The sequence below is a fragment of the Ictalurus furcatus genome, chromosome 12 (genome assembly GCF_023375685.1).
Source record: "Ictalurus furcatus strain D&B chromosome 12, Billie_1.0, whole genome shotgun sequence".
Taxonomy (NCBI): Eukaryota; Metazoa; Chordata; class Actinopteri; order Siluriformes; family Ictaluridae; genus Ictalurus; species Ictalurus furcatus.
In genome coordinates this window covers 24,735,189-24,762,998 of record NC_071266.1, presented here as the reverse complement: position 1 = coordinate 24,762,998, position 27,810 = coordinate 24,735,189, and the positions used below count along the sequence as shown (strand labels likewise).

The following is a 27,810-nucleotide window of genomic DNA, read 5'->3' as shown; positions in this document are numbered from 1 at the left end:
GAAGGAGGCATGGGTTCTGTCAGTCTTACAGGAGGAGGCGTGGCCTCTGTTAGTCTTAGAGGAGGAGGCGTGGCCTCTGTTAGTCTTAGAGGAGGCGTGGGTACTGTCAGTCTTAGAGAAGGAGGCATGGGTTCTGTCAGTCTTAGAGAAGGAGGCGTGACCTCTTCCAGTCTTAGAGAAGGAGGCGTGGCCTCTGTGCTGTCAGTCTTAGGGAAGGAGGTGTGGCCTCTGTGCTGTCAGTCTTAGGGAAGGAGGTGTGGCCTCTGTGCTGTCAGTCTTAGGGAAGGAGGTGTCGCCTCTGTGGTGTCAGTTTTGGGAAGGAGGTGTGGCCTCTGTGCTGTCAGTCTTAGGGAAGGAGGTGTGGCCTCTGTGCTGTCAAGCTCGGTAAGAGATTATCATATCACAAACAATATCTATAACACAGATACAATTTGTATTACATTTCAGTTAAATTCTCAGTATTGCTTTATTCCACATACTTCATTAAAAAGTTTTTAGCACTTGTGTAATTTGGAAAAAAAAAAAAAATAATTATACATACATATCTCTCATTTCCATAAATATCTGATTATTTCTCTACATTCAAAATAATTTCTACTGTACAACAGCTGGAAAAGATGCAGCCTCAGTCCATCTCAGTCTCTCCGTCACCATGACAGTCTCCACAACCCGAGGTCAAAGGTCACCGCTCATGTTTGGGTGTGAGGTCATCCCTCTCCACCACTGCCACGCTGCTTCCATTGTGCATTGGCTCCTTCGTCGTCTTCTCATTCGTGTAATCTGTGTAAAACTCGGCCATGATGGGGCAATGCTCCGAGGCCACTCCGCCCCACGACCAGTTATCAGGGATCCAGGGGTTCGTCAGGCCCTCCCTCACGACAGAGCAATGACCTACACACACACACACACCAAAAAGACAGTTACAGAAGTGTGAATATTTCTAGCAAAGATGTCCCCCTACTCTTTAGTCCCCCTACTCTGCACATTTCAGTGTTTTATTCCTACTCTAACACACCAAATTAACTCAGCAAAAGGACTACATGAGCAGGACTGAAGCGTTAAAGCAGCCATTTGTCATTTTTAAACATATTTTTAAACCTGTAACAATCAGTCTCTGTGAATGAGCTGTTAGTGAATTAATATAAACCTGAAGCAACTACCGTCAGAGCCGCTGACCAATCAGAACTGAGCATTCAGTGTATATAGAATTCTGTAGTACAGTATATACTGCATAGTATGTATAGTGTGTAGTATAGTATAAACATAATATATATACGTAGCGGTCATGTTCAGCATTCTAGTAGGAACCAGTTATTACCTGTGTAGAGTTTCTTGATGCTACGGCTGGCCCAGATGTTGTCCAGGCAGCTGGATCCTTGCGGTGCTTTGGTGCTGATGTTGGTGTTGACCGAGGAAGGCACGAGGGCGCTCAGCTTCTCCTTCTTCAGAGGCTCAAACTGAGCGCTGTCCGGAGGAAGACCAAAGCCCCCCACAACCAACACGTTCTTCACCCCTACAGAGAGAACTCGCACTCTGAGCACAGATTTTTTTTTGGCACACTCAAACTGACACGGCGGTTTCGAGTACTCGAGGAAGTTATAGATAAAAACAGCTTGGTATCAGTACAATCGAATTCAAAGAAATTGTGCTTATGCTGCACTGCGCTCCAGTTTAGCTCATCGCTGCTGCTCAATCAGCACAAACTCACTGACACACAGCCAATAAGTCCCACCCAGTGCATTCTGGGACGTTAAGAACTAACCTCTCAGAGTCTCCTGTACTCCAGGGCTCAGCCTGTGGGCTTTCAGCTCGTCAGATTTGTGGCTCCGCCCGTTCTGCTGCTTCGGCGGCGACGGAGGTTTGACGTGCACGTTCACGACGGTGAGCTCGGACGATCCGATCTGGTTACGGGAAACAGAAACCGGACACCTCAATGAATGTCGCTAGGGGTGTGTGATGGAAATATTTCCCCAGTTCCAAATACTTATTGGCGGTTAATATGACACAAATACGGCGCATCTCGTTACCAACATCGTTATGAGCATACTTACTACGCGAATACAAATGCCACTCAAATGTCAAAGAACACATTTTGTTCAGGAACATGCGCTGTAATGACGTCCATACAGTGTCCAACCTGTCTCATCATGATGAGTCGACATTTAACCGCCCCGGATGCCAAATGAGCGTGAACGTTAACTTGTTCAATCGTATTTTACTGGTTACTCTGGTGAGAAACCGGATTAACCCGTCTGAAATCACGCGCTTTTCTTTACTGGTTGAAAACTCTTGAGCGTAGCGATATCGAGATGATGGGCTGAGAAGGACGGAAGGTTGACTGCAGGACGAGATCAGATCCAGAGCAAACAAAGCATCACTTCCCCCACTATAACCAGCATCTTATCTGAATCATTTTCAATGGAACCGTCATGATTTTATGGCAACGCTATTATCATGGCAAGACTGGCTGTTGGTTTGATGATTGAACCTAAAATGATGAGGAAGAAATGACTGGCGTCCAGCCAAAACAAGCAAGTCTGCAGCAGGCTTATCAGGTTTTATTGTACAGCCCACGCAATTTCCTTATCCAGCCTGGAATTAATTCCTGGCTACATCACCAGAGGGATCCCGGTCCTGATGCACACCTCCGATCTCAACCAGACCGCACGTGAACCTCTCTGGCAAGCGATCTTAAAATCAAATCAAATAAAAAATAAAACAACGAAATGTGCACAAATCTACATTTACATTCCCTTCCGAAAGTATTGGAACAGCAGGGCCGATTCTAATGCTTTCATCTACGCACTGAAGACATTTGGTGATCAGAAATACTGGAGCACGTGACGGACAGGTGTTTCTTGCTGCCCAGGTGTGCCCTGTCAGATTGACTGTTTAAAGAATTACTATCTCTTGGTTCGAGCCCTAGGTTCGACCCGTGAAGACTGCATTCGTTGTTAAAACGGATAAACCAACATGAAGACCAGAGAGCTGTCCACGGGAGGAAAGCAAGCCATTGTGAAGCTGAGAAAAGAGGGGAAAAATCGATCAGAGGCATTGCACAAGCACTGGGCGTAGCCAGTGGAACAATCTGGAACGTCCTGGACAAGAAAGAAACCGCTGGTGTACTGAGCAACCAGACACGGAGCAGACGTGGCCACGGTAAACGAAACGTGCCATGTTCTACACTCTCAGAAGGGATGTGTAAAAACAATTCACACGCGTGACCGATACAACACGTGTTAAATTATCGTCCAATCACGTCGCGGACTGCCCTGCTGACGTCATCGTCCGACTCTGAACTCGCCTCAAAGCGAATGTCCGTCGCTTTGAGAGTCCCGAGGCGAGGAAACCAAATCGCCACGGGTAGGTTAGCGTTCATCACTATTTAGCGTTAGCGCTGCTGAAAATGCCTGGTCGGGTTTGGGATATTCAAACGTGTTCATTGTAAAACTCGGCGAGTGATGATTAACTTGACCGACCGCTACGGCTTCAACGGTGAACATCATGTACTGCTTCCTCAGAGCTGGAGTCACGCTACTAGTGTCACGTGTTTATGATGGATGTGAAATACGGACTGAGGTTATTCTAGAATTCTCTCGGTCTGTATCTTATCTGAGGCTCGGAGTTAGGGTTAGCTAGCTAGCTAGCATCCAGCTAGATGCTAGAAGAGTGATGCTAACCCTGAGTTAATAACATTACTTTAGCATACACCTTGCGGTAACGTTAGACATTCCCATTACCTTTTCGAAAGTGAACGACAGTAGACGTAGCATCACCGCTATTCAGCATGATGTAATACGGAGAGGGATAACGTGAACTACATTTGGCAGGTGTTTCGGACAAGGCACGCTGTAGTAATTAGCATTAGGGGGATGGGTTAGAGGCGTGTTTCTTCATGTATTGGGTGAATGGTAACGCCGGGTAACAGGTGCACACAGTCAGTGGCTAACGGAACTTCGCTAGCTCAGTAACGTCGAGGCTGGAAGTTCTTCACAAGGTTAACGTGACGAGGAGAGTGCAAAAAAATCAGCGGTGAGCTCCTAAAAGCGGGAAAATAAACATTCGTAAATCAGCTGGATTTTCCTGCGGGGTCCACGGCGCCATTTTGTTCATTAGGAGAGCCAAAATTCACAAAAATGTGGGATTCTGTAACACAATTCCTCAGGGAAAGGCGCTTGTCCATATTTTGTAGCTAGCACCTAACACTCTTTCCTCTTTTACAGCTTTTCAGATGGAACCGTGTTTATCTTGTGAGCAGTTTTAGTAGAATTTTAGCCTACAAACAAATGACATTTTAGGATAATTGCAGGGGAAAACAGTATAAACAACACATCTCGTGTGTGTGTGTGTGTGTGTGTTTTTTTTAAACACATATTTATGTGGAAATGTACGAACACAGCACGTGTTATTCTGAACACGTCTGTTTCACGAGTGTACGCCGATTAACACGTCCAGATGCGACTACGAGGAAACGAGCGCTGGGATTCTGATCCATCGTCGCGTATTTACCTTTAGATCTCGAACCCAAGCGTCTTCAGTGCAGAGTGAAAACGGTACGGTTTGCCCCGCTGTTGTGATATTTTCCTCAGGGGGACTGTAACGGTTTAAGAATGCACAGAGTTTACGGGAAGACGGTCACCAAACAAACTCGCACAAACACAAGACGCTCGCCGTGAGCCGCGCTGATCCCCTGTTTGCCCTTTAGCCGGAGCCGCTGTTACTTACATAAAAGTGTCCAAGGTAGGCTTTGGGCTGGGCGTCGTTCCCGTTGCCGTTAGCAGCAGCGCTCTCCAAAACCACGGCCTCTTTCAGCTGGATGCCAGCCGAGGAGTCCCAGAGGAAACCGGAATATTCTGAACCCTTCAAATAAAACACAATGAGCAGCAGTTACACACTGTGTTGGTAGCAGCATATATTTTATGTGTGTGTGTGTGTGTGTGTGTGTGTACTTACTATACAGGACTCTCCAGTGGGTTTCCCAGAAGCAGCACATTTCCACATGCCGCGAGGGCCTTTCCAATTACACACACTGGAGAGAGTTGGCTGATTGAGCTCTGTGCAAAACTGAAACACACACACACACACACACACACACACACACACACACACACACACACATACTATTAAAAGGATTCAAAACAAATGTAGTAATACCAAGAACTCCACTGTGCACTGAGTAAGGAATAATCAGTGACGTGGAAGTTGATCATTTTCCAATAAGTTAGTTAGTGTTATCACTTACAACATGAACACCGTTCCCTTTCTCACGCGCTCGACCAAATAAACCCAAAAAACACAACAAAACAACACACGAAGCCTGCCGTCTTGAAGACTTTCCCATGGTGGAAAACAGTACCGTTACACTGACACTGGAGACTCCTTCCATACATGTTAAAAGTCAAAGATTCCCCTCACGGAAACCTTCACCGTATGCTCTTCTTTGATAAATGACTTCTTTTTTTTTTTTTTTTTTTTTAAAGAATTATTTGTTTATTATCAGACTGAGATTAGGTTAAGCGTCCAAAATACACATCCCTGCCTCCGCTGTTGCTATAGAAACGATAACTCGTTACCTAGACGACATTATCCAAAACGATGTCTGTTTTGTACATTTCTTTTGGTCTGTTTATCGTACGGTTACACAGCCGGGTCCAAATCTTCGCCTCAGATATGGTTTTTGAATGGAAAACGGAAACGTTCACATCACCTTTCATTTTAAATCGGATCTGCGAAGGTTTACATCACGTTCCGAAAGTGGCACCTGATACGATTTTGATATTAACTGATAAGCAGTGTTTTGGGTTTTTTTTTTCGGTGTGTGTGTGTGATTGTTGCGGCTCAAAAACGCTCGACTCCGCTGCGGCTTTCTTCAAAATTTGCGATGCGACTTGCGGAGTTATTCCGAATTGGCGAAATCGCAAATCGCACGAAATCGGCTTTCGCGGTGATGTTTGTTGGCAAACGAGACCTCTTTCGCCGTACTCATGTCCGACGCACGTGAATCTGAGAGGGATTTGTGTGATGACGTCACGCGACGCGTCCCGGCCCTGGTGCGCGAAACCTGCAGCCATTTCGGGAAATCTACTCCGAAGCTCTGCGGAATATCGCGGCGTTTACGTTCATTTCTGCGATTGCGAAAGCCTGCACGGACCGGATATATCAAAGTCTCACCGTTACCGTTTCTGTTCCCTGGAATAACGAAGGACTATCAGTAAAACACAACACACTAAAACGGCTGCGCCTATAGAAGGAAATCGCTCGCCGCCTTCATTTTCTCCTGAGGGTATGCAAAAATTTGCACTCCACTGAACTTGTGATTAAAAAAAACAAAACCAAAAAACCGCACGTCTCAGTCAGTGTAACGATTACGAACATGAACAATAACAACCAACGCCTGAGCGATCATGTATTCAGACTAACGGACAGAACGGCGATGAAATGCGGATCAGATCTGCCCTAAATACTCGACCCAAACCTGCAACACTGCCAAAACAGCGGCGCGGATCTGCATGCAATCCGATCGGCGCGCTTTGACATTTACCATAAACTCTCGTCTATAATTAGTGCGATTCCCACTCAGGACCATACTGGCCTGTGATCTCTGAGGGAAAGGGGGTTAGAACTGTCATTTAGATTGGAGGTGCAACCTGAAAAGCTGAGAAGTTTCCCCATCTTTAAATCTGAAAGCTTGGAGATCTCGGACCGTGAGGGGGTTCGGCATTGGGCTTCCCCAGGTCACGTGCACTATTTTCGGACAAAATGGCCAACTTCCAGAGACTTTTCCCCTGAACTGAGCTCCATAAGGGGGTTCAGTTTTGAGCTTCCCCAGGCATAGTGAGTGATTTTCGGACAAAATGACGAACTTCCAGAGACTTTTCCCTTGAACTGAGCTCCATAAGGCGGTTCGGTATTGAGCGTCCCCAGGTCATGTGCACGGATCGCTGCACAGAAATCTGCACTACACAGAGTTACTCGAGTTACTGTAAGGGAATATATTGGTATTGACGGTGGGAAGGAGCTTTGGCAGACGCTCGCTCTCGATAAGAGCCAACACACATGTGGAGGCAGACGGCCAGCAGATTCCTCATGCGCTTACGGACGAGAAAAACAATCGTGTCCGACCGTTGCTGAAGCACTTTCACATCTAAACGTAAACGATCCGTGTCAGGAGGTGACCGACTTGTATCTGGCCGTTCCACAACAATAAATGCAACTATAAGTGGATAAAAAGTGACGTTCCATCATTCAGTAGTTCTGAAAGTGGCGTCTATGAGGCATAGTCAGAGGGCTCGGTGATTACTTTCTTTCGTTACAGTGGTGGAAATCACAACCAACATTAGCAACAGTTAGTATATTTAGGGGTCCAAGCACCAAAGTCAAGTAACAGAGCTAACGTGCTCTATCGGTGGAAAGAAAGCTCTACGGCTCCAAAAATATTGAATAATGTGATATGTGAAAAATCCATACCGAGGCGGGTCTGTGGAGTTTATTGAAAGTGAAACGGGTCAGGACGGGCGAGGAGCTCATTTCAGGGTCAGAAAGATATTACTAAAAGTGTGAAACAAAGAAAGAAAGGAAATGAAACTCTAGAAACCGTTCCCTGTGAATCTGTTTTCTTTCAGGGAATAATTAAAGCTGTATCCTTTCACAGAGCCAAGAAGGTCTTTCGTTGGGAACCAGATTTCACAGCACTGTTCTGAAGCAAACCGTCCAGTACAGGGCTATTAAATTCCTCCACGTTTTTCAGAAAATATTGCTGACGTGAGCTGCTGGTTAATTCTTAAGCAACGCTTATGGGTGGGATATGAGGTCGCTAATTCCCCTGATATCAGCACGAGTCAGACTTATGATGACCTTGGTCACATTCAGTTCGCACAGTCAACATTACGCCTTTACTCTGTGCTCAAGCTGCTCCTGTTCAGTGTAGCGAGTGTTTACTTTACTTTGCTGTTCTCAGTGAAGTCCTGCGTGTTTCTCGCCCTGTTCCGCAGAACAGAATTGACACTTTGAGTAACTGTGTGTACATAAACCTCTGGACTGTCTTGTGAGGCACTCTTTGTGCAGTGAATATTAATATATGAACAAACCATTATTAAAGAAAATACTTAAAATGATCTCACCATCACACCTACACAATTTCTCTAACCATGAGCAAGGAAACATTTTCCCCTTCTTTCACTTAGACTGAGACACAGAGACCACACCTCCGTCACTGTGACTGACAGATACAGAAGCCACGCCTCCTTCACTGTGACTGACACATACAGAGTTCACACCTCCTTCACTGTGACTGACAGATACAGAGTTCACGCCTCCTTCATGGTGACTGACAGATATAGATGCCACGCCTCCTTCACGGTGAATGACAGATGCAGAGGCCACGCCTCCTTCACTGTAACAGAGATGCAGAGACAACGCCTCCTTCACTGTGACTGACAGATGCAGAAGCCACGCCTCCTTCACTGTGACTGACAGATACAGAGGCCACGCCTCCTTCATGGTGACTGACAGATATAGAGGCCACGCCTCCTTCACGGTGAATGACAGATACAGAGGCCACGCCTCCTTCACTGTAACAGAGATGCAGAGACAACGCCTCCTTCACTGTGACTGACAGATGCAGAAGCCAAACCTCCTTCACTGTGATTGACAGAAACAGAGGCCACGCCTCCTTCACTGTGACTGACAGATACAGAGGCCACGCCTCCTTCATTGTGACAGAGATGCAGAGACAACGCCTCCTTCACTGTGACTGACAGATACAGAGGCCACGCCTCCGTCACTGTGAGCACAGAATGTAATATGACATAAGGACAAACTGTACAGCACTTACTGCTGCAGAACAGAAGGACCAGAAACATGCAGCGTGAAATTGCACACACACACACACACACACACACACACATACACACACACACACACACAATATGACTCAGCCTGACTGCAGTGCAGTGGGAAAAAAGGGAGAGGAGAGCAAGACAGAAAAATCAGGAATGTGGAAGGAGGGGTGAAAAGTCGGGGAAAGAAAAAATAAAATGAGGAAAGTGCGAGAGAGACAGGATTGCAGAGAGAAGAAGAAAGGAGGACTTTAAAGTACAGCTGCAGCTAACGGTTCGTCTGATAATCGATTAATCTGTCGATCGTTTCTTCGATTAATCGCGTCAGTGGATTGGAAGGCCAGTTTCGAACAACAACTTTATTTCCCGTTCTGCTCGCCGTTGTCCTTCAAACACTGTGCAAACTGAAGGCTATGAGGAAGGGGTTACATGGATCTGTGGGCTAGGCTGTACACCGCGCCAAGGATTTTAAAAATATATTAACATTATATTTTGAAAACGAAAAAAAAAACAAGCTTTAAAGCAGACGTTACATCACTATATTTAAAAAAGAAGAACAAAGGCAGAAATGAAGTGTTAAGTGGTAAGAGGATGAATGTTCTGCAGTGACACACACATTCTCTCATTAACACAGTAACATGTTCCTTTAGTCTGTAAACCTACCACACGCCTTACAGACACGACTAATCCGTAAAGAAATTCGTTGTCGATTATTTTAATGATCGATGTTTATCGATTAGTCGTCGCATTCCTACTTTAAAGTGCGGCACCACAAACAGGGCGAAGGCAGGAGAGAGAGAAAGGTAAGGTGGAATTTGAGGGGAAACGGTGAGAGTAGAAAAGTCGGTATGAACAGAGAAAGAGGAGTGCGAAAAGAGCGTAAAGACGTGACGGAGTGAATTATACAAGGGGACTTGAAAGCGAAGTGAAGAACAAAACAAAACAAAAAAAGTGAGGATGGAGAGATTTGGGACATGTCCATTAGGAGCAGCCGTCTATCTGTCTCTCTCTCTCTCTCTCTCTCTCTCTCTCTCACACGCACACACTGCTCTGCTGACCTACTTTAACACCGTGCAAGCTTCATGCACACAGCAGATTGAACAGGACACACACACACACACACACACACACACACACAGACACACACACAGTCCCACATGAACACACACATGCTCCCACACGCTCCCACACACCATTAGTGGTTATAGTTCACTGTTAATTACGCTTGTTCTAATCTTTATGGCGCATATCTAACCCATAATGCTGCATTTATCTCCTACAATGCACCTGTCTATCAGGACAGAGCTGTCTCCTTTATGTCACTTCCTGTTCAACCCTAAACTCTATATTATCTTCAACAATGCACACAATAAACAGGTGTTTTTCAGTGCTAAAACATTTCTATCCCAATGGGGTCCATTCCGGGATGACTCCGCCCCCGTCCGCAGGATACGAGGATGACTCCGCCCCCCGTCCACAGGACACAATGATGACTCTGCCCCCCGTCCACAGGAAAGAAGGATGACGCCACCCCCGTCCACGGGACACAAGGATGACTCTGCCCCCGTCCACAGGACACGAGGGCTCACGAGGGTTTGACGAGGGTGAAAATGATGTAAAATCACATGCTACGGCCTTCGCAGGCAATTTAACGATGGATGGTGTGCAGTAAAAGCTAATCTTTTCTGTGATCTAAGAAATGTTCGAGGGAACACACACACACACACACACACACACACACACAGGAACAGCCGTGGTATTTATAGATGACCGGCTTCTAGTGGACATGCACGTCTTGCACACAACCATCACCTCAGAAATAGCAATGAGCCACACTTCTGTTCACCAGTGTGAGGGGGGAGAGAGAGAGAGAGAGAGAGAGAGAGAGAGAACTTTTAAATAATATAAGAATATAAAGAATGCACCCTTGTCTGACAGCACACGAGCACTGACACAGAAACACCCTCGTCTAGAGTTGTCACTTTTTCTTGTGTTCCTCGTGGACACAGATCTCACTCAGTTATTATAAATCACAGTGCTGTTAAATTCTCCATTCTGATTGGTCAGCTGCAAGTCACAGGTGTATATTGATGCACTTGTTCTATTACGTGATGGCTTCTATAGTAAACAGATTATTCCAGAAGTAATCAATCCCCTTCTAAAAATAACCAATTCTTCCCATAGCACTGGCTGTGTACCTAAATCATTTAAACTAGCCGTTATTAAACCCCTGATTAAAAAACCTGACCTCGACACGAGTCAACTATCCAGCTTTAGGCCAATATCAAATCTCCCCCTTCATCTCCAAGATCTTAGAAAGGGTTGTACACAGCAGCTACGCTCGTACCTACATAGGAACAACATTCATGAAGTGTATCAGTCAGGGTTTAGACCTCATCATAGCACAGAGACAGCGCTAGTTAAAGTAGTAAATGACCTGCTACTGGCCTCTGATCAGGGTTGTGTCTCGCTGCTTGTGTTACTCGACCTTAGTGCAGCTTTTATTTCATTGATCACACTATTCTCCTTGATAGATTAGAAAATGTTGTTGGCATTAAGGGAGCAGTCCTCTCCTGGCTCAGGTCTTATCTGACCGATCATTATCAGTGCGTACATGTAAATGGTTACCTCAGTATGCACACAGAAGTAAAGTTTGGTGTTCCACAAGGTTCTGTTTTAGGCCCACTGCTTTTTACTTTATATATGCTACCTCTAGGTCAAATTATTCGTAAGCATGGAATTATCTTCCACTGTTATGCTGATGAGACACAGCTGTATGTTTCAGCGAAGCCAGAGGACAGACAGCAGCTTAGTAAAGTTGAGGATTGTGTAAAGGACATTAGACGTTGGATGCTTATTAACTTCCTCTTACTTAATTCTGATAAGACAGAAGTAATTGTATTAGGACCACGTGTAGCTAGAAGTAATCTTTCTGATTACACATTAACTCCGGATGGACTTTCTGTTTTTTCATCATGTGCAGCAGTAAAAGACCTTGGAGTGATTATTGACTCCAGTCTATCATTTGACGCTCATGTAGATAATATTACTAGGATAGGCTTCTTTCATCTCAGAAATATTTCTAAGATAAGAAATATATCGTCACTACATGATGCAGAAATACTAGTTCATGCTTTCGTCACCTCTAGATTAGATTACTGTAATGCCTTACTGTCTGGATGTTCCAGTAGGAGCATAAACAAGCTCCAGTTAGTCCAGAATGCAGCTGCTAGAGTCCTAACTAGAACCAGAAGATACGCCCACATCACCTCGATCTTATCGACACTGCATTGGCTTCCAGTGAAATCTCACATTGATTATAAAATACTTTTACTGACCTATAAAGCACTAAACGGTCTCGTGCAACAGTACCTGAGCAAACTTTTGGTCTTTTATGATCCGCCACGCCTACTTCCATCAAAAGGTGCAGGATATTTGTTGGTACCTTGAATAGTGAAGGCTACAGAAAGGGGGAGAGCTTTCTCTTACAAAGCCCCACAGTTATGGAACAGTCTTCCAATTAGTGTTCGGGACTCGGACACAGTCTCGGTGTTTAAGTCCAGGCTGAAAACGTATTTCTTTAGACAAGCTTTTTGTGAATAGTTTTGTTCTTAGGTAAAGGAGCAGATCTAGAGGGCTCACAGGTATAGAGTGTTGTGGTGAACTGGGGTATTTGGATGCTGTCGCCCCCCCCCGGCCGCCTTACAGTATGTCCCAGGGTGCCCTCATGTCTGTGTTACCTCCTGGCTCTCCCTTTTAGTTATGCTGTCATAGCTAGTCTTGTCAGAGTCCCTGCTTGCACTCACACAAAGTACATTGTCCGTAACCATTACGGGACAATAAGCATACCCAATGATCTCTCCCTCTCCCTCTCCCTCTCTGTAGAGCTACACATGATACTCCACGTGATCCCGACCCTTTCTGCTCTGCGGATCTGCCCGATCCATCCTGATGCCCTGCTTCTGGTTGGAGTTCTCATCAGTTAGAAGTCACATACTGCTGGTGAGGATGGCCCCACATGGTGCAGTCTAAAGATCACAAGATTACTGAGGATGGTACCACCTAAAAACCATAAAGATGGCTTTGGGCCTCAATTCATATGAACAGTTATGCCATGATGGCCAGGACTACAATTGCTACTATAGCCTCAGCACTGCCATTCCCACAAACAGTTTCGCACTCAAGTCTCCATCGGTGAACAGTGGAGAAGTTCGACAAAACAGACTTCATGTAAAAACTGTAACAATAAAAACTGTCGTATTGGCGCATTTATAGAAGGGATTCTATCGCACTACCCGGTGTCACCCAGATGAGCACGGGTTCCCATTGGAGTCTGGTTCCTCTCAAGGTTTCGTCCTCATGTCATCTCAGGGACTCGCCATGTCACCTCTGGCTTGCTCATTAGGGACAAATTCATACATTTAAAATGTATATTCTGAGTTTATATAATTTCTGGAAAGCTGCTTTGGGACAATGTCCATTGTTAAAAGCGCTATACAAATAAAACGGAATTGAACTGTATAGTAACAGCCCATTCACAGAGACCTGTATGAAAGATGAAAGTACCATATCAACGTAGTTCAAATGTGTGAGACCGACACTTTGTAACAGTCAGAGGTAAAAGGTGTAACTTTAAGATTTAAGATTTCCAAAATAGAAAAGATAACATGCTGCAGTTTGTTTTTTTTTTTGTTTTTTTTGGCTTTTGTAAGAAATTACAGACTGCCTCTAAGCAGATTCCACCCCGAGGTTGGTGTTCGAACAAGCTCATCCCCCATAAAGGCTTAACGTGAATGATAGCAACTGAAACGACATTCAATCGGGTATACGTTGCAGTTGGACATCAAGAATCGTCCTGAACAGAGACGTACCCGACTGATTATTATTATTATTATTATTATTATTATTCAGAAAGTCACCTGTCTAGACAGTCCTATCCCGTGCGGTCACACCTGTGACGGTATCAACAACGTGAGAACGGAAAGTGATCGCTTCGATCGTTGATCCTTTTTCGAGCGAGGCTTCGTTTACATCACGGGCGAGGGGACAAACTGGTGAGGGAAACCTGTATGAAATGTCCGAGCCGATACAGTTCGAGGTTCACTACGACTCCACGTGGAGCGCTTCATGTACTTCGTCACCGCTACGCCGCAATAACGTCCTCGTCCTCTTCAACGTCCTCGCCGTCTCGTTCAAATCAGGAAGGCAGATATTTGAAGCGCTAAACAGACACTGATATTTGCGTATTTGAAAACGCTCATCGATGGACTTCGGTGTAAAAGTTTTACATCGACTGGAGTCTAAAGGGCAGCTTTCCTGTCGCTACAGATGAAATCATAAATTTAAAAAATTTGAGTATTCCTTTAAGTGACTGTTTATATGCATGATCGTCACAGCTCAATGAAAAGCTTTATGCTTGTATTGTAAACGCACTGGCTGCTGTTCCAGGCCTTGTTTTTCTAGGCCACATCGATTTTCCAGATATCTCTTTCCTGTGGTCAATCTCAGGTGGCGATAAGGACAAAGAAAAATGTTTGTAATATGCAGCAATACCTTATCCAGCGCTTGCTGATCGGCCAGGTCCTGAACTGCTAGCAACTTGATGCTAAAGAGAGAGAGAGAGAAAGAGAGAAAGAGTTAGAGAGAGTTTATTTGCTGCTCTGTGAGAAATAATCTTACAGACAATCGCACAATGAAAGAAAAAAAAAAAAACACCTAGCAAGCAAACAGAGCAGCATAAAGTCAATATTTATGACCCTAATAAAGATCCGTTTGTTTTCGATGTTGTTGCGCAGACGAGAGCTCAGCACTCTGACAGGGAGCAAAGTGCAGCTCGTCGACGTCGACACGATCGTCCGGCTTTCACATCCACACACCGCTGTGCTAAGCTTCCTCAAAAACGGCCAGAGCAGCCGATTTCACACACACACACACACACACACACACGCACACACACAACAACAAATCCTACATCCAGCTCGAGCTGAATTAATACTGCTCAAAACCGACAGGAAGCACGTACAGCGTGTTTGTCTGAAATCGTGGGAAATGACGATAATTATGAAATCCTGACGGGCCACGTGAAACATTCCTTATTACAACACCACGGCGCTGTCGGATTCTCTATTGCGCTTGTTCAGTAATGCTCTATAACAGCAGCTCTGATGGTTATTACCACTAATACGGAGTGTATACGTGTCTCTAGCAGGCATGCTGTGCAACTTGTCGGTTTAAGCTTTTTGTTTTTATTGATTTTTTTTTTCGCTTCCCCCAAACATGTGACCGTACTATTGACAAATTTCCCCGAGAGAACAATAAAGTACATCTTATTTTATCTTATGTTAGTTCTCACGTGAACTTATAAAAGGTACAAGAAACAACTGGCGAGGTAATAACTGTTTACAGCTGCTATAACACAAGGAATTGAAAACAGGAACTGACGTGTCATTTAAAGCATTAAATGCAGCTATAAACAAATAAAACGCACGTGGCGTTCACTGCAGCACACTGTTTGAGGAAAAGAATCAAGTTCAGGGTTGGAACAGTTCGTTCGTCTGACTGATCATAAATAATATAAATAATATAGTTTAGCTTATTAAAAAAAAAGAAAAAAAAAGTGTTAATTTGAATGTGAATTTCCATAGAATTTATTTGTTTACAAACAGACTGCTTCGTGTCCGGAGTGACAGTACGTGTGATGGAAGAAAGCCAACACGTCAGCAGCTCTTGTGCTGCTTTCTGAAAAAGAAAGACTTTTGAAAATCTTTTGAGTAGAAACGCCACCTGGCCTAAACAACCTACCGTGCAATTTAACGGAGGAGTAAAGAACGTATACTGCATGATATATACTGCATAGAGGACATGCTACGAAGAGTCTCGTTCTGATGTTCTGAACATTTAAAAGTAACGAGACATCACATAAGTGTGGGCACTACTGAAAACGACATGAAGCTGAAGTGAAAACGTCTCACACGGCCTTCCTACTTTCTCACTTGGATTTATTCACGAGTTTCACTCAGCAGCTCCAGCATCCGCAGTCACATGCAGGTCACGTCGCTGCACGGGCTCACCCCGACGGTACGAAAAGCACAACAGGACGGCGGTTTGGTGAAGTGTCGGTTTAGAAGCGAGCGGCTTGTTTGCTTTGGAAGCGGCCGCCGCGTCACGCGTCACGATCTCCCGTTTACGCCAGCTGGAGAGACTCTGCTACGGTCTGACCGAACAGCTGGACCGTGTTACACCTTCAGCAGCAAGAGAACGGATTATATCTGTGAGAAACGTGGCAGAACTCGGAGCTGGAACAAAAACAACAGCCTCGCTCCTCAAAAGTCCTTCACATTATCTCATCACAGCTAAAATGTGTGTGTGGGGGTGTTGGGGGGTCGAGTAACATACCCATGACGGGAACAGAAACGATGACAGGATCAAAAGTGAGAGTTTTTATTTAAAAGGTATATAACAAGTGGGTGGAAATAAACTGTCAATAAACTAGCAAACAAACCGTTTCAGAATGACTGCTAACAATGATTCGTCATAAACAAGGCGTTTGTTGTTTTTTTAAAAAAAATTACACATCAGTAAGGCGATTAGAAAGTCTCGAACAATGTTGAATTATTTTAGTGATGTAATGAGGATGATGGAAAATTACTTGGCACACCTGGCAAAGAAGGACTACCAGTCTGACCAGCTCAGCCTGTGTTTCATTAGCTGGACAGAACAAGCTGGATTTTCCAGGAAGGACACTAGCAAGCAAAAACTAACTAGCAAGTGACCGCTAACTAGCCAATGAAAAAAAATAAACTAGCAAGCAAGTATTAACTAGCAAACCAAAAACTTAGCAAGTGAAAACAAACTCGCAAGTAAGAGTTAGCTAGCAAGCGGAGGTTAACTAGCAAACAGAAAACCAGCAAGTGAAAAACAAAGCAAATGATGCAAATGATGTTAACTAGCAAGCAGAGGTTAACTAGCAAACAAAAGTAAACTAGCATGTGACAACTAACTAGCAAATGAAAAAATAAACTAGCAAGCAAGTACTAACTAGCAAACAAAAAACTTAGCAAGTGAAAACAAACTCGCAAGTAAGCGTTAGCTAGCAAGTGAAGGTTAACTAGCAAACAAAAACAAACTAGCAAGTGAACATTAACTAGCAAACAAAAAACTTAGCAAGTGAAAACAAACTCGCAAGTAAGAGTTAGCTAGCAAGCGGAGGTTAACTAGCATACAAAAAACTAGCAAGTGAAAAACAAAGCAAATGATGCAAATGATGTTAACTAGCAAGCGGAGGTTAACTAGCAAACAAAAACAAACTAGCAAGTGAAAAACTAGCAAGTAAAGGTTAGCTAGCAAGTGAAGGTTAAATAGCAAACAAAAGCAAACTAGCATGTGACAACTAACTAGCAAATGAAAAAATAAACTAGCAAGCAAGTACTAACTAGCAAACAAAAAACTTAGCAAGTGAAAAACTCGCAAGAGTTAGCTAGCAAGCGGAGGTTAACTAGCAAACAGAAAACTAGCAAGTGAAAAACAAAGCAAATGATGCAAATGATGTTAACTAGCAAACAAAAAACAAACTAGCAAGTGAAAAACTAGCAAGTGAAGGTTAAATAGCAAACAAAAGCAAACTAGCAAGTAAAGGTTAGCTAGCAAGTGAAAGTTAACTAGCAAAAAGTTAACAAAAAACAAACAAGTGAAAAACAAATGAGAGTGAAATTTAATTTACAAGTGAAGGTTAACTAGTGAACAAAAACAGACTCGCGAGTGAAAATAAACTAGCAAGTGAAAACCAAGCAGGCGAAAGTAAACTAAAGCATCTGCCATGTACAAATTTCACTCGAGCAAGCAAAAGCTAACCTAGTTTAAAGTAAAAAATATTGCGTCTGAGGAACAGAAAACACGTTTAGTGTATTTTAAAGTAATAATACTCAAGACAAAGAGTTGTTAAACTACACACTGGGGAAAGCTAATGAGGTCTGCTGTTATTTAAACACGAGTTATTTATTAATTAGGAGTTCAGCAGCAGTAGGCACCTCATTGTCACTGCACGACATTATGTCCACACCGTGTTAGCCTGGTTAATGCTGGTTAAGGCTAAAACGCTATGAAACGCAACAAAAGTGACAGAGAAGTTGCCCAAACAGACAGTGTGATAGAAGAGAGGAAATAGAGAGTGAGAAATAGAGAGTGAGAGAGAGTAAGAGATAACAGGAGAAAGGAATTGAGACAGTATGTTTGCCGCTGCATTAAACAGTAAAGCGTAGGGATGGGGTTAATATATTTCACAGACACGAGAAGAGGAAGAAAAAAAAAGATGCATCAGCGTCTTGCTTCGTTAAAGACGTGCATTATTACGAGGTGGTTTTTCCAAAAAAGGAGAAGAAGTGAGAAAGACTGACGTTGGGGGAACGTGAGGAACTCGGTACGAATCGCTACCAACACCACAGAGACGGTCTCTTAGGAAACACTGTTGTGTTCAGAAAGCGAGGGGGAAACTGCATCATCACTTATATTTCCTCAGTGTTGCTTACGATTACATCCAGATCCTGTTTCTAGAACAAACAGGAAGCTCAGTATCACACTTTAACAAAAACAAAAATAAAACGTGCGTGCGTGCGTGCAAGTCTTAGGAAGTCTTATCTTGGGAATGAACTTGGGCTGCTCCTCACTTTCACAAAGCCAATACACACACACACACACACACACACACACACACACACACACACACACACACGCACACACACACGCACACTCACACGCACACTCACACGCACACTCACACGCACACTCACACGCACACTCACACGCACACTCACACGCACTCACACTCACATGCACACACTTTCTCCATTACTAACTACACGGAACTGGGCTCCGCAGTTAACATTCTGTGTTAGAAACTCGCTGCACTGTCTGATCTGGAGGAATCGAATGTTTTGGTTCTCACACTTCCCGTCTTCTATAATTCAACACTGCACGAATACCGAGTCACACAAGGAGAGAGACAGCTTGGTTTAGATATTAAAAATATAACGAAACAACACTATGTTAGTAGTGGTGGCTTAGCGGTTAAAGCTCTGGGTTACTGATCAGAAGGTCAGGGGTTCAAGCCCCAGCACTGCCAGGCTGCCACTGTTGGGCCTTGAGCAAGGCCCTTAACCCTCTCTGCTCCAGGGGGTGGCGTATCATGGCTGACCCTGAGCTCTGACCCCAACTTCCTGACATGCTGGGGTATGTGAAGAAAAGAACTGCACTCTACTGTAATGTATACATGATCAATACTCATCATCATGCTCATTAACGCCGCATACAGATCATGAGTAGTATCTGATCATGAACGTCAGGATGCATCGAATCCGACGACACGACTTTATAGTCGGTATTTTTCCCCCCTTCATGCGGTGTTATTCTTGGTCAAACAGAACAGAAAAGAATTACGTAAGGTGAAACATAGCGACCGAGCAGAATAAAACAGAAACTGGAGTAAATAGAGCAGGAGAACACCACCATCGGATAGTACAGAAGAGAAAGGTACGAAATAATACGGAAAGGAAGAGAAACAAAGCCGAGCAGAAACGAGCAGAACCGAACGGAACGGATTAGGACGGGAACCGAAATAACGAAATAAAACGGAACCGAAGAGGACAGGAATAAATGAAATAAATACAACAGAACAGTGAGGAACAGGAATAAATAATATATATTTTTTTAAATCATATCATAGAACAGAACTAAAAACACATCCAGGCTGAAGAGAGGAAATTAAAACGCGTTAAAATAGAATTGAATAAAATTTTACATGAAACTACGATGGAACCGAACAGCACAATACAGAAATAAACACGACTAAATAGACTAGAGCTGAATAAACTGTAGTATAACAGGATTAAAGAGAAATGCTACAAAGTAAATCAGAACAAAAACAGGATACAACAACAACAACAACAACAACAACAACAAAGAATAAAATAGAAACCGATGGAATAGAACATAGGTTATTACGTAGATTATTTTGCATGTCAGTGAGTTTAAGGAACAGTACAAGACCGTATAAATGTTTCAAGATATTTATTTGACAATGAACACATTTTAAGATTCCCCAAACATCCTCAAATCCAGGAAAAGTGCAAGTGTGAGAACAGTGGTGCTGGCGGCCCACGAGAGACCGGCCGCTTCACCGTTCAAAACTGAGCTGAAGTGAACAAGTAGCATGGTTACATTCAAACCGTTACTACAGGCTGTCAGTCAGACTGTGCGTTACCACGGCAACATGCAACTATCCATCTATCCGGCTGGCTCTTCTCTGGTAGCTCGTTTTTTTTTTTTTTTTGCTGATAGACCAAAAAGAAATAAAATGTGTCTTATTGAGTCTGAAATGTCTGGTAGTCTATATGAATTTTTTACTGACAGAACCGTAAAGCGTTAGACGACTCGCAATCGTGCTGCTGTACTGAATATCAGCACGGCTGTGAGAACCTGCGATTACCTGCGGCCAAATCACAGCCGTGCTGATATTCAGTATAACTCCTCTTGCTTAATGATATCGTCGAGTAAAGAGTAACGATTCACAACCACGCTATCCGGTGTCGCCCAGAAGAGGACGGGTTCCCTCGAGAGTTCGGTTCCTCTCAAGGTTTCTCCCTCATGTCTCCTCGGGGCCTTTTTCCAACCGGCTTACTCGTTAGGGGTTTAATTATAAATCTATTGTTAAAGCGCTATATAAATAAAAAACTGATTAAAGAGGTCCTGAGACGCCGGTGTGTGTAGCGAATTCTCATTGCAGACTGGCACACGAGCACTCCGAGACGCCGTAATAACACGGGGTGTTTTCACACTTGGCTTGGATCATCATCATCAGCATCATCATCATTATCATTATCGCAGGTTTGCTTTCACACTGATGCATTCCTTCCATACTACGGATTGTTAGCTCTGGTCCTGGGTCTGAAGTTTTCTCTACAGTCAACTCAAGAAGAGCTTAATATTTAGCTCATCGATCAGGACAACTTCAAACTGAGGAGACTTCTGGGTTTAAACACGTTAAACATCACTTCTTCTCTGGAGCATTATGGAGGTGGAACGGGTCGTGTTTTCCGGACTCTCAGGCCCTGAGCTCAGGTTTGTGTCCTAGTGGAGTTTCACATGTCCTCCTTGTGTCCATGTGGTTTCCTCAGCGTTCTCCGGTTTCCTCCCAAAAACATGCCAGTAAGTGGAGTACCTGCGCTAAAATGGACCCGTGTACGAGTGTGTACGGGCTTCCATAGACTACACTCTCGTTACAAATGTCCCGGGGTCTGAAACGCATGTTAACACCCCGCCAACTACCTAACCGCCCCCTCCCCCACACGTACACACTGCTAACACAATCACGCCGATTTCATCATTAGGCAGATTGGACTGATTACATCACAGCGCTGACGGTCCAGACGGTCCATCGACTGATGAGCTTGGTTCATATCCTCAAAACCAGCTAGTCCATTTGATATGAACAGACTGACCTCAGGTTACCTCCAGGCTTCCTTATTTCAGCAGAAGTTTCGGCAGGCAAGCGAGACTGGAATGAAGAAGCAGCGACTTGCAATACTGGTGTTTAATCGACTTCTGGTTCCGCAAAACGTTTCTTGGCAACACGGCAACACCGCTCGGGCGATGATGCACGGACACGTTCTGAACGTCGCTCGGCACATTTCCCTTTCTTTTGCATTTATTTGGGTGAAAGGTTCTTAGAGTTTAGCAGTTCAGGTTCACTGCAAGTGTCCATGGTCACTAAACGCACAGAGTGCATAAACTAACCAGCACCGTAAAACCCAAACCTCACACCCTTTTTTTCAAACTGGAGCGAGTGAGAATTCCCTCATGCTTTTCGAACTTTGACATTCTGGGCTCTCGGAGGTCCTCATGAGCGATACGTTTGAGATAATAAGGACCTTTAGAAGACAGCCGTCCGTACGCTGCCTCTCAGATGGTACTGCTTTCGTCGCAAGTGCACATCAGTTATACAATATGTACGGTATCCACGGTGTTACCACGCCAAAGTTGATTAGTGTTCTATAACAGCACGTCCTGACGTGTTTCATTTCTCTTGTACCGCGGCAACTCGCCAGTGCTTACAATTTTTAAATCAACCGAAGAACAGCACATCATGTTTATCTGTTTATTGTAACACTTACTACAAGTCGGTTCCTGTTATCACTTACACTACAGCAGCTGCAAACGGTCGATCCCACACCAGCCTCTCTTTTTTAATAAATTAATAGAAACATTACCGCACAGTGAAATTCTTTTCTTCGCATACCCCAGCATGTCAGGAAGCTGGGGTCAGAGCGCAGGGTCGGCCATGATACAGCGCCCCCTGGAGTAGAGAGGGTTAAAGACCTTGCTCAACGGCCCAACAGCGGCAGCTTGGTAGTGCTGGGGCTTGAACTCCTGACCTTCTGATCAGTCACCCACAGCCTTAACCGCCAAGCCAGTACCGCCCCCTCTTGAAGTTAATACACCCCCAAAATTTAAATAAATAAATAAAACGAACTGCAGCTCTTCACATGGCTGAGAAACTGTAAAGCGCACACTCCTCTGTTCTGTGTGACGGAAAACCTCAAGTTACAGCTTTACTTCTGACTGTTAGGAAGCGCTCGCACTGGAGACTCCTTCCGTAAACGCCGCGTAAAGAAATAAACAGGAAACAAACCTCGCCGTAGGAAAGAGTTTCCGCTTTTCTTTGTTTGATAACGTTTTTTTTTTTTAAAGTAATGTTTTCGCGCACGGCGCCCTTGTGTACGCCGTTACTATAGAGACGGCGTAAGAACTACGATCGGAGTTAATGCTATAGACCAATCAGAAGCGAGATTTAAACGGTGCTGTATTCTAAGCCACTCTGTTTAACACAAACATGGTCTAACAGATGATTAGAGCACGTTGGAAGATTCAGTCCTCGTACGTTACTGTCCAAATATCACCGCGTTGTGGTTGTGGACAGATAGACGAGTCACGTGGGTAAACAGAGTCAACGCTAACAGCGTTATGGAAATGAATCAGTCTGTTTGTCTTTCGGGGTGTGTGTGTGTGTGTGCATGCATGTGTGTGTGTGTGAGTGTGTGAGTGTGTGTGTGTGTGTGTGAGTGAGTGCACACAGGGTTACTGTAGGACACTTCTGAGTAAGCGTCTCCAGTGCTTTCTAAGTGGTGAACTCACGTAACCTCTAAACAGACTGTTTGTTACCCGTTTCCCTTCGGCCTACATCCATCAGGGAGATCGAGGGAGTGGTGCGTTCCGCCGTGTAATAAACGGCCTGGAGACTGAGGCTACTACAGGTCATTACTAACCTAGCCTTGAGCTGAGATTCATAAACCGAACCTTAACGACAACGTGAAGCCCAAACGGACGAAAACAAAACAAAACAAACCACAATAAGATGACGTCATGTTTCACTCACGCTTCATCGAGCACGGAATCAAGCTTTTGTCTGGACCGTCCCAGTTTCCTGACCCAACCCACATGGAGAACCCGAGCACTGAGCTGAAGAGGAAACGCCTCGCTCTGTATTCTCCAATCTCAGCGTTCGCAAAGAGTTAAAGTGCTGAATGCAGGGGTGCCAATAATAATCATTTTCAGTGCGTGATCAATGAGGCACACTTCAGGATGCGCCGTTATAGGAAAATAATCACCGGTCTCTCCTTTCCTCTGTCGCCAAGTTAATACGACGAGGAAAAATAAACACACAGCTTGTTACGTCAGCGAAAAACTACCAGGCGTGAAGACTGTCCCCGTGGTGGAAAACTTTAACTGTTACAAAGTTAAACGCCGACACTGGAGACTCCTTCCATAAAAACGTTAAAGCGCACCTGTTACGGTTTTGAAACGTGCCTAATTTTGTTTTAAAGGTCTCATACGATAGATTTAGGTGCATCCGAGGTCAAAAAGCACTTTAACGTGCTCATAATTTAAACTGCAGCGTTACCTTTCTCCCCCAGTGTCACAAACGACTCGTTAAATGATTCGTTCTAAACTCCTCCTTTCAGAGAGCATACTCTGCTCTGATTGGTCAGACGACCCAGTCTGTCGTGATTGGTCTACCGCTGTCAGCGAGCAGCCGATGAAGACCAGATGCGAGGCTGTTTGTTACGAACCTATGTAGGTTAGTACAGGAAGTAAAGTCTGGAATCACTAACGAGTCGATTCAGCTGTTCAGAATCGACTCCTTCTTTTGAGAGTCGATAACTCAGTTTGTCGTTCGCTTTGATTTTTGAAACTTTGCAGACTTTTTACATTCACAAACAGCTCCGTATAGAACACACTACATGAACGGGAATATTTGAAAAACCGTAATAGGTGCACTTGAAACAAACATTTCTAAGCCTTGCCACAACGGTTATACGTTTTAATTTGGTAAATAACAGCTCGTTACTGTACGCAGATGACGTGGACGTGTCTGCTATCCGAGTCGCTGTTGCTACATCCCTGTGAGCTGCAGCTGCACTACCGTCAGAGAAATATCTGCCGTTATACAAGATTCATCGGCATCTTCCGACCAATCAGAATTGAGCACAGAGCAGCGCGGTGGTATGAAACGGATTCATATCTGTGCGTGTCGGTCTCCGTGAAGGAGGCACGGCACGTGTCACTTTAAATGCAATCGCGTGACATTTTTGTGGCTTTTACACATCATGTAGTCTCGGAGTATTTGTTTACTTGTTTATTTATTTATTTTTAAAGTCTTACTGGGGTTAATCACCACCGTCCTCACAGATAAAGTGTGACAGCGTGTAATACGATACAGAGAGTCGACATGCTTTACAGAAACACAGGGAAACCTCCGTCACTGTAATGCTAACCAGGCAACCAACCTTTGACTATGTAGATACACACTCCTACACACACACACACACACACACACACACACACACTAAATCCTGCTGCGTAATGAAAAGCACAGGGCTGCTGCTCAGAGACATCCTGTGTATCATTGTGTATTGTAAATGAGAAATGAACACAAGACAAACACACATGAAACACACGGAGTTCTTCTTTTATTACACCACACTTGGACGAGTGCCTGCGCTTATCTTCCTGTTTGCAGCGGACGCGGGGTTTTTTGTTTGAGTGTGTTATAAAAAGCAAAAGGACAACATGAACTTCAGACTGAACCCCGGTCTTCCTGCACGGATGAACCGGGTCGAGTTTCCCCAAAAGCATCGCAGCACAAAGATCATCGATAAATAGTAGAGCGAGCATAACAAACACTCTCTCTCTGTCTCTCTCTCTCTCTCTGTCTTTCGCTCGCAGTCTCTCTCTCTGTCTGTTTCTCTCTCGCACTTTCTCTCTTTCTGTCTCTCTCTCCCTCTCTTTCTTTCTCTCTCTCTGTCTGTCTCACTCGGTCTCTGTGTCTCTCTCGGTGTGTCTTTCTCTTTCTGTCTCTCTCTTTCTCTCCCTCTCTCTCAGTGTGTCTCTCTCTCCCGGTGTGTGTGTCTCTCTGTGTGTGTGTGTGTGTGTCTCTCGCTCTCTAGGTGTGTGTGTGTCTCTCTCTCTCTCTCTAGGTGTGTGTGTGTCTCTCTCTCTCTCTAGGTGTGTGTGTGTCTCTCTCTAGGTGTGTGTGTGTGTCTCTCTCTCTCTCTCTAGGTGTGTGTCTGTCTCTCTCTCTCGGTGTGTGTCTCTCTCGCTCTCTCTTGGTGTGCGTGTGTCTCTCGGTGTGTGTCTCTCAGTGTGTGTCTCTCTCAGTGTGTGTGTGTCTCTCTCTCTTAGTGTGTGTCTCTCTCTCTCGCTCTCTCTGTCTCTCTCTGTGTGTCTCTCTCTCTCTCGGTGTGTGTCTCTCTCTCTCTCTCTCTCTCTCTCTCTCGATCATAACTTTTCTGTGATGCTTTTGGTAAACTCAGACCAAGACCAGTAACACACAACACTGCTTATTCTGCTAATATGCTGTTTCGTGACATTAGCCACAATTTAAAGCACTCGTGAGGCTTTTGAAACATTTCAGACTGACTTAACGCTTAAACCATTTTCAGGAGTCGCATTTTAGCCGTGATACACAACTAAACGTCTCTCCAAGCCACATTTGACAACCAAAAATCCTTCACAGTAGGTGATGCAAGAGCACGTGCACGCCAAAGTGGACGCGGTTAGAAACATTAGCAAGATCACTCCACAACAACCGAGCACTTCGGGATTTAGGTACCTATGTAGAGCGTTCAGTGTTCACTAGGGAGACTTTTGGGATTCCTCCTAAATATACGAGCACTACAGAGCGTATAAAGCGTCACTCTAGTGTAACGTAGAGCACTACAGAGCGTATAAAGCGCTACTCTAGTGTAACGTAGCGCACTACAGAGCACTTTATACACTCTGTAGTGCACTATGTTACACTAGGTTTAGGTCCCTACATGTGCACTATTTAGGGGTTGGAAATAAAGGGCTGCTCTACCGTAGTGCACTACACGTCCAATAGCGACGGAGGATTTAGCTCAGGATATTCCGAGAGAGTATAAAGTTCATCACTCTTTACATAGTGCACTACATGTCCAGCAGGGTTTTTAATCAGGGCTGGGCGATATGACAATATAATATCCATACTGTGATAAATGACTCCATGATACACTCATCAGTATTGCGAAACCTTCTCGTAATTGTTACGGAACTGAACGGAAGTTTGATGGGGATGAATACTGGATGTGTGAGAGTAAATTATAGGCGTATAATATGATACCTAACTACCTTGTGTGGTATAAAATGTTTACAAGTATTGTGATATGATATTTCTTGCCATATCGTCCAACCTTATAACGACTACAGGTGGGGTTACATTATGAGAAGTGTATATAGTGTAGCAAAAAACAACAACAACAACAAAACAAATCAGGACATTACTCCAGAAGTGCGCACTAGGTGTGTACCCTATGCAGTGCACTATTTGGAGGCTGCATATGTAATGTAGAGGTCAGATCAGCTCACTCACTCGCGCTCCAGCAGGGTCCTGCACACGACCTCTTTGACCCCGGGGTTGTTGGCTTTGTCGCTCGAGCAGCGCTGGAGATCCCATGTGGCCACGCGCACCAGCGGTTTTCCGTGACGCGCGCACGGCGCAGGCTGCACGTCGGGCCGCTCGGAGGCCATGTGTGCGGGTCCTCCGGGGGGCAGGTGCAGCTCGGTGCAGACGGCCGGGGAGTTGGGGTGGGAGGACGTCCACGAGTGCGTCACGGACGCGCGGTGCTCCTGCTCGCGCGGGTCGTTGTTGTTGTTGCTCCTGCGGCTCGACACGCAGATTTCCGGCTTGATGAGCTGCAGCTTGGCGGCGCCGATGCCGCTCACCAGGGCCACGTCCTCCACTTTCCTGAAGCCGCCGATGCGCGCGCGGTGCTCCACGATGGCGCGCGCGATGGCCCGGCTAACCCCAGGCAGGGTCATGAGCTCCTCCTCGCTGGCCGCGTTCACGTTCAGGCGCTCGGGGTTGTGCGCGGAGATGTGCGCAAAGCTGCAGGTCGCGCTGAATTTGCGCCCGCGCTGCCGCACGTCCGCGGGGTCCGCCGGCAGCGAGCGGTGGCACCCCAGGTTTCCCCCCATGACCCGTGACCGACACCGCGAGCCCTGAACCGCTACAGCTCTCGCATGAGCCGCGGTGGAGTGCGTGAAGAGGATGTGTGAAAGCGCGCGCGCGCTCACTTTCTGTCCTGCACTTTCTATCTCCCCTGCAGGGCGTGCGCGAGCGTGTTCTCGGATGGACTCGAGCTTCCACACTCAAACCAAACAAGCTCAGGCACTCTCTAGTCGGTACGAAGGGGCGTGGCTCGCATGGCGCTAATGAGGCGTGGTTTCTGATGACGTGGAAGCGCGTTGTGGAAAGCCAAGCGGGGCAAAACGTTTTGTTTTTGTGTCTCAAATCTCACATCACTATTTATGGAGTACCGTCTAGCCCAGACGTTCCCAAACTTTTCCAGGGCAAGGCGCCCCAAAATTTGACCGAGGCCCCCCTTTTGCAAGATGTCTTTAAAAC

The 27,810-nt window shown here is 45.1% G+C and overlaps 1 protein-coding gene across 1 annotated transcript; it reads right to left on the bottom strand.

Annotated features, from left to right (window-relative positions):
• Window positions 1–447: 447 nt before the first annotated feature.
• eepd1 (endonuclease/exonuclease/phosphatase family domain containing 1) lies at window positions 448–27,559 on the bottom strand. The gene is made up of 7 exons (XM_053637178.1): window positions 26,776–27,559; window positions 14,391–14,442; window positions 4,954–5,064; window positions 4,726–4,860; window positions 1,763–1,901; window positions 1,319–1,513; window positions 448–891 (listed from the first exon to the last, which is right to left on the bottom strand). The coding sequence occupies exons 1-7, from the start codon at window positions 27,378–27,380 to the stop codon at window positions 683–685; spliced, it is 1,446 nt and encodes a 481-aa protein (XP_053493153.1). The 5' UTR covers window positions 27,381–27,559; the 3' UTR covers window positions 448–682.
• Between the last annotated feature and the right edge of the window lie 251 nt (window positions 27,560–27,810).

What these genes read in the sequence shown, in the direction of transcription:
- eepd1 (XM_053637178.1), bottom strand. Translation starts at nt 27,380, where the DNA reads ATGGGGGGAAACCTGGGGTGCCACCGCTCGCTGCCGGCGGACCCCGCG. An exon ending in CCACTGGAGAGTCCTGTATA is followed by an intron (nt 4,861 to 4,953) that starts GTAAGTACACAC and finishes TTTTATTTGAAG; the next exon opens with GGTTCAGAATATTCCGGTTT. An exon ending in CATCAAGAAACTCTACACAG is followed by an intron (nt 892 to 1,318) that starts GTAATAACTGGT and finishes GTGTGTGTGTAG; the next exon opens with GTCATTGCTCTGTCGTGAGG.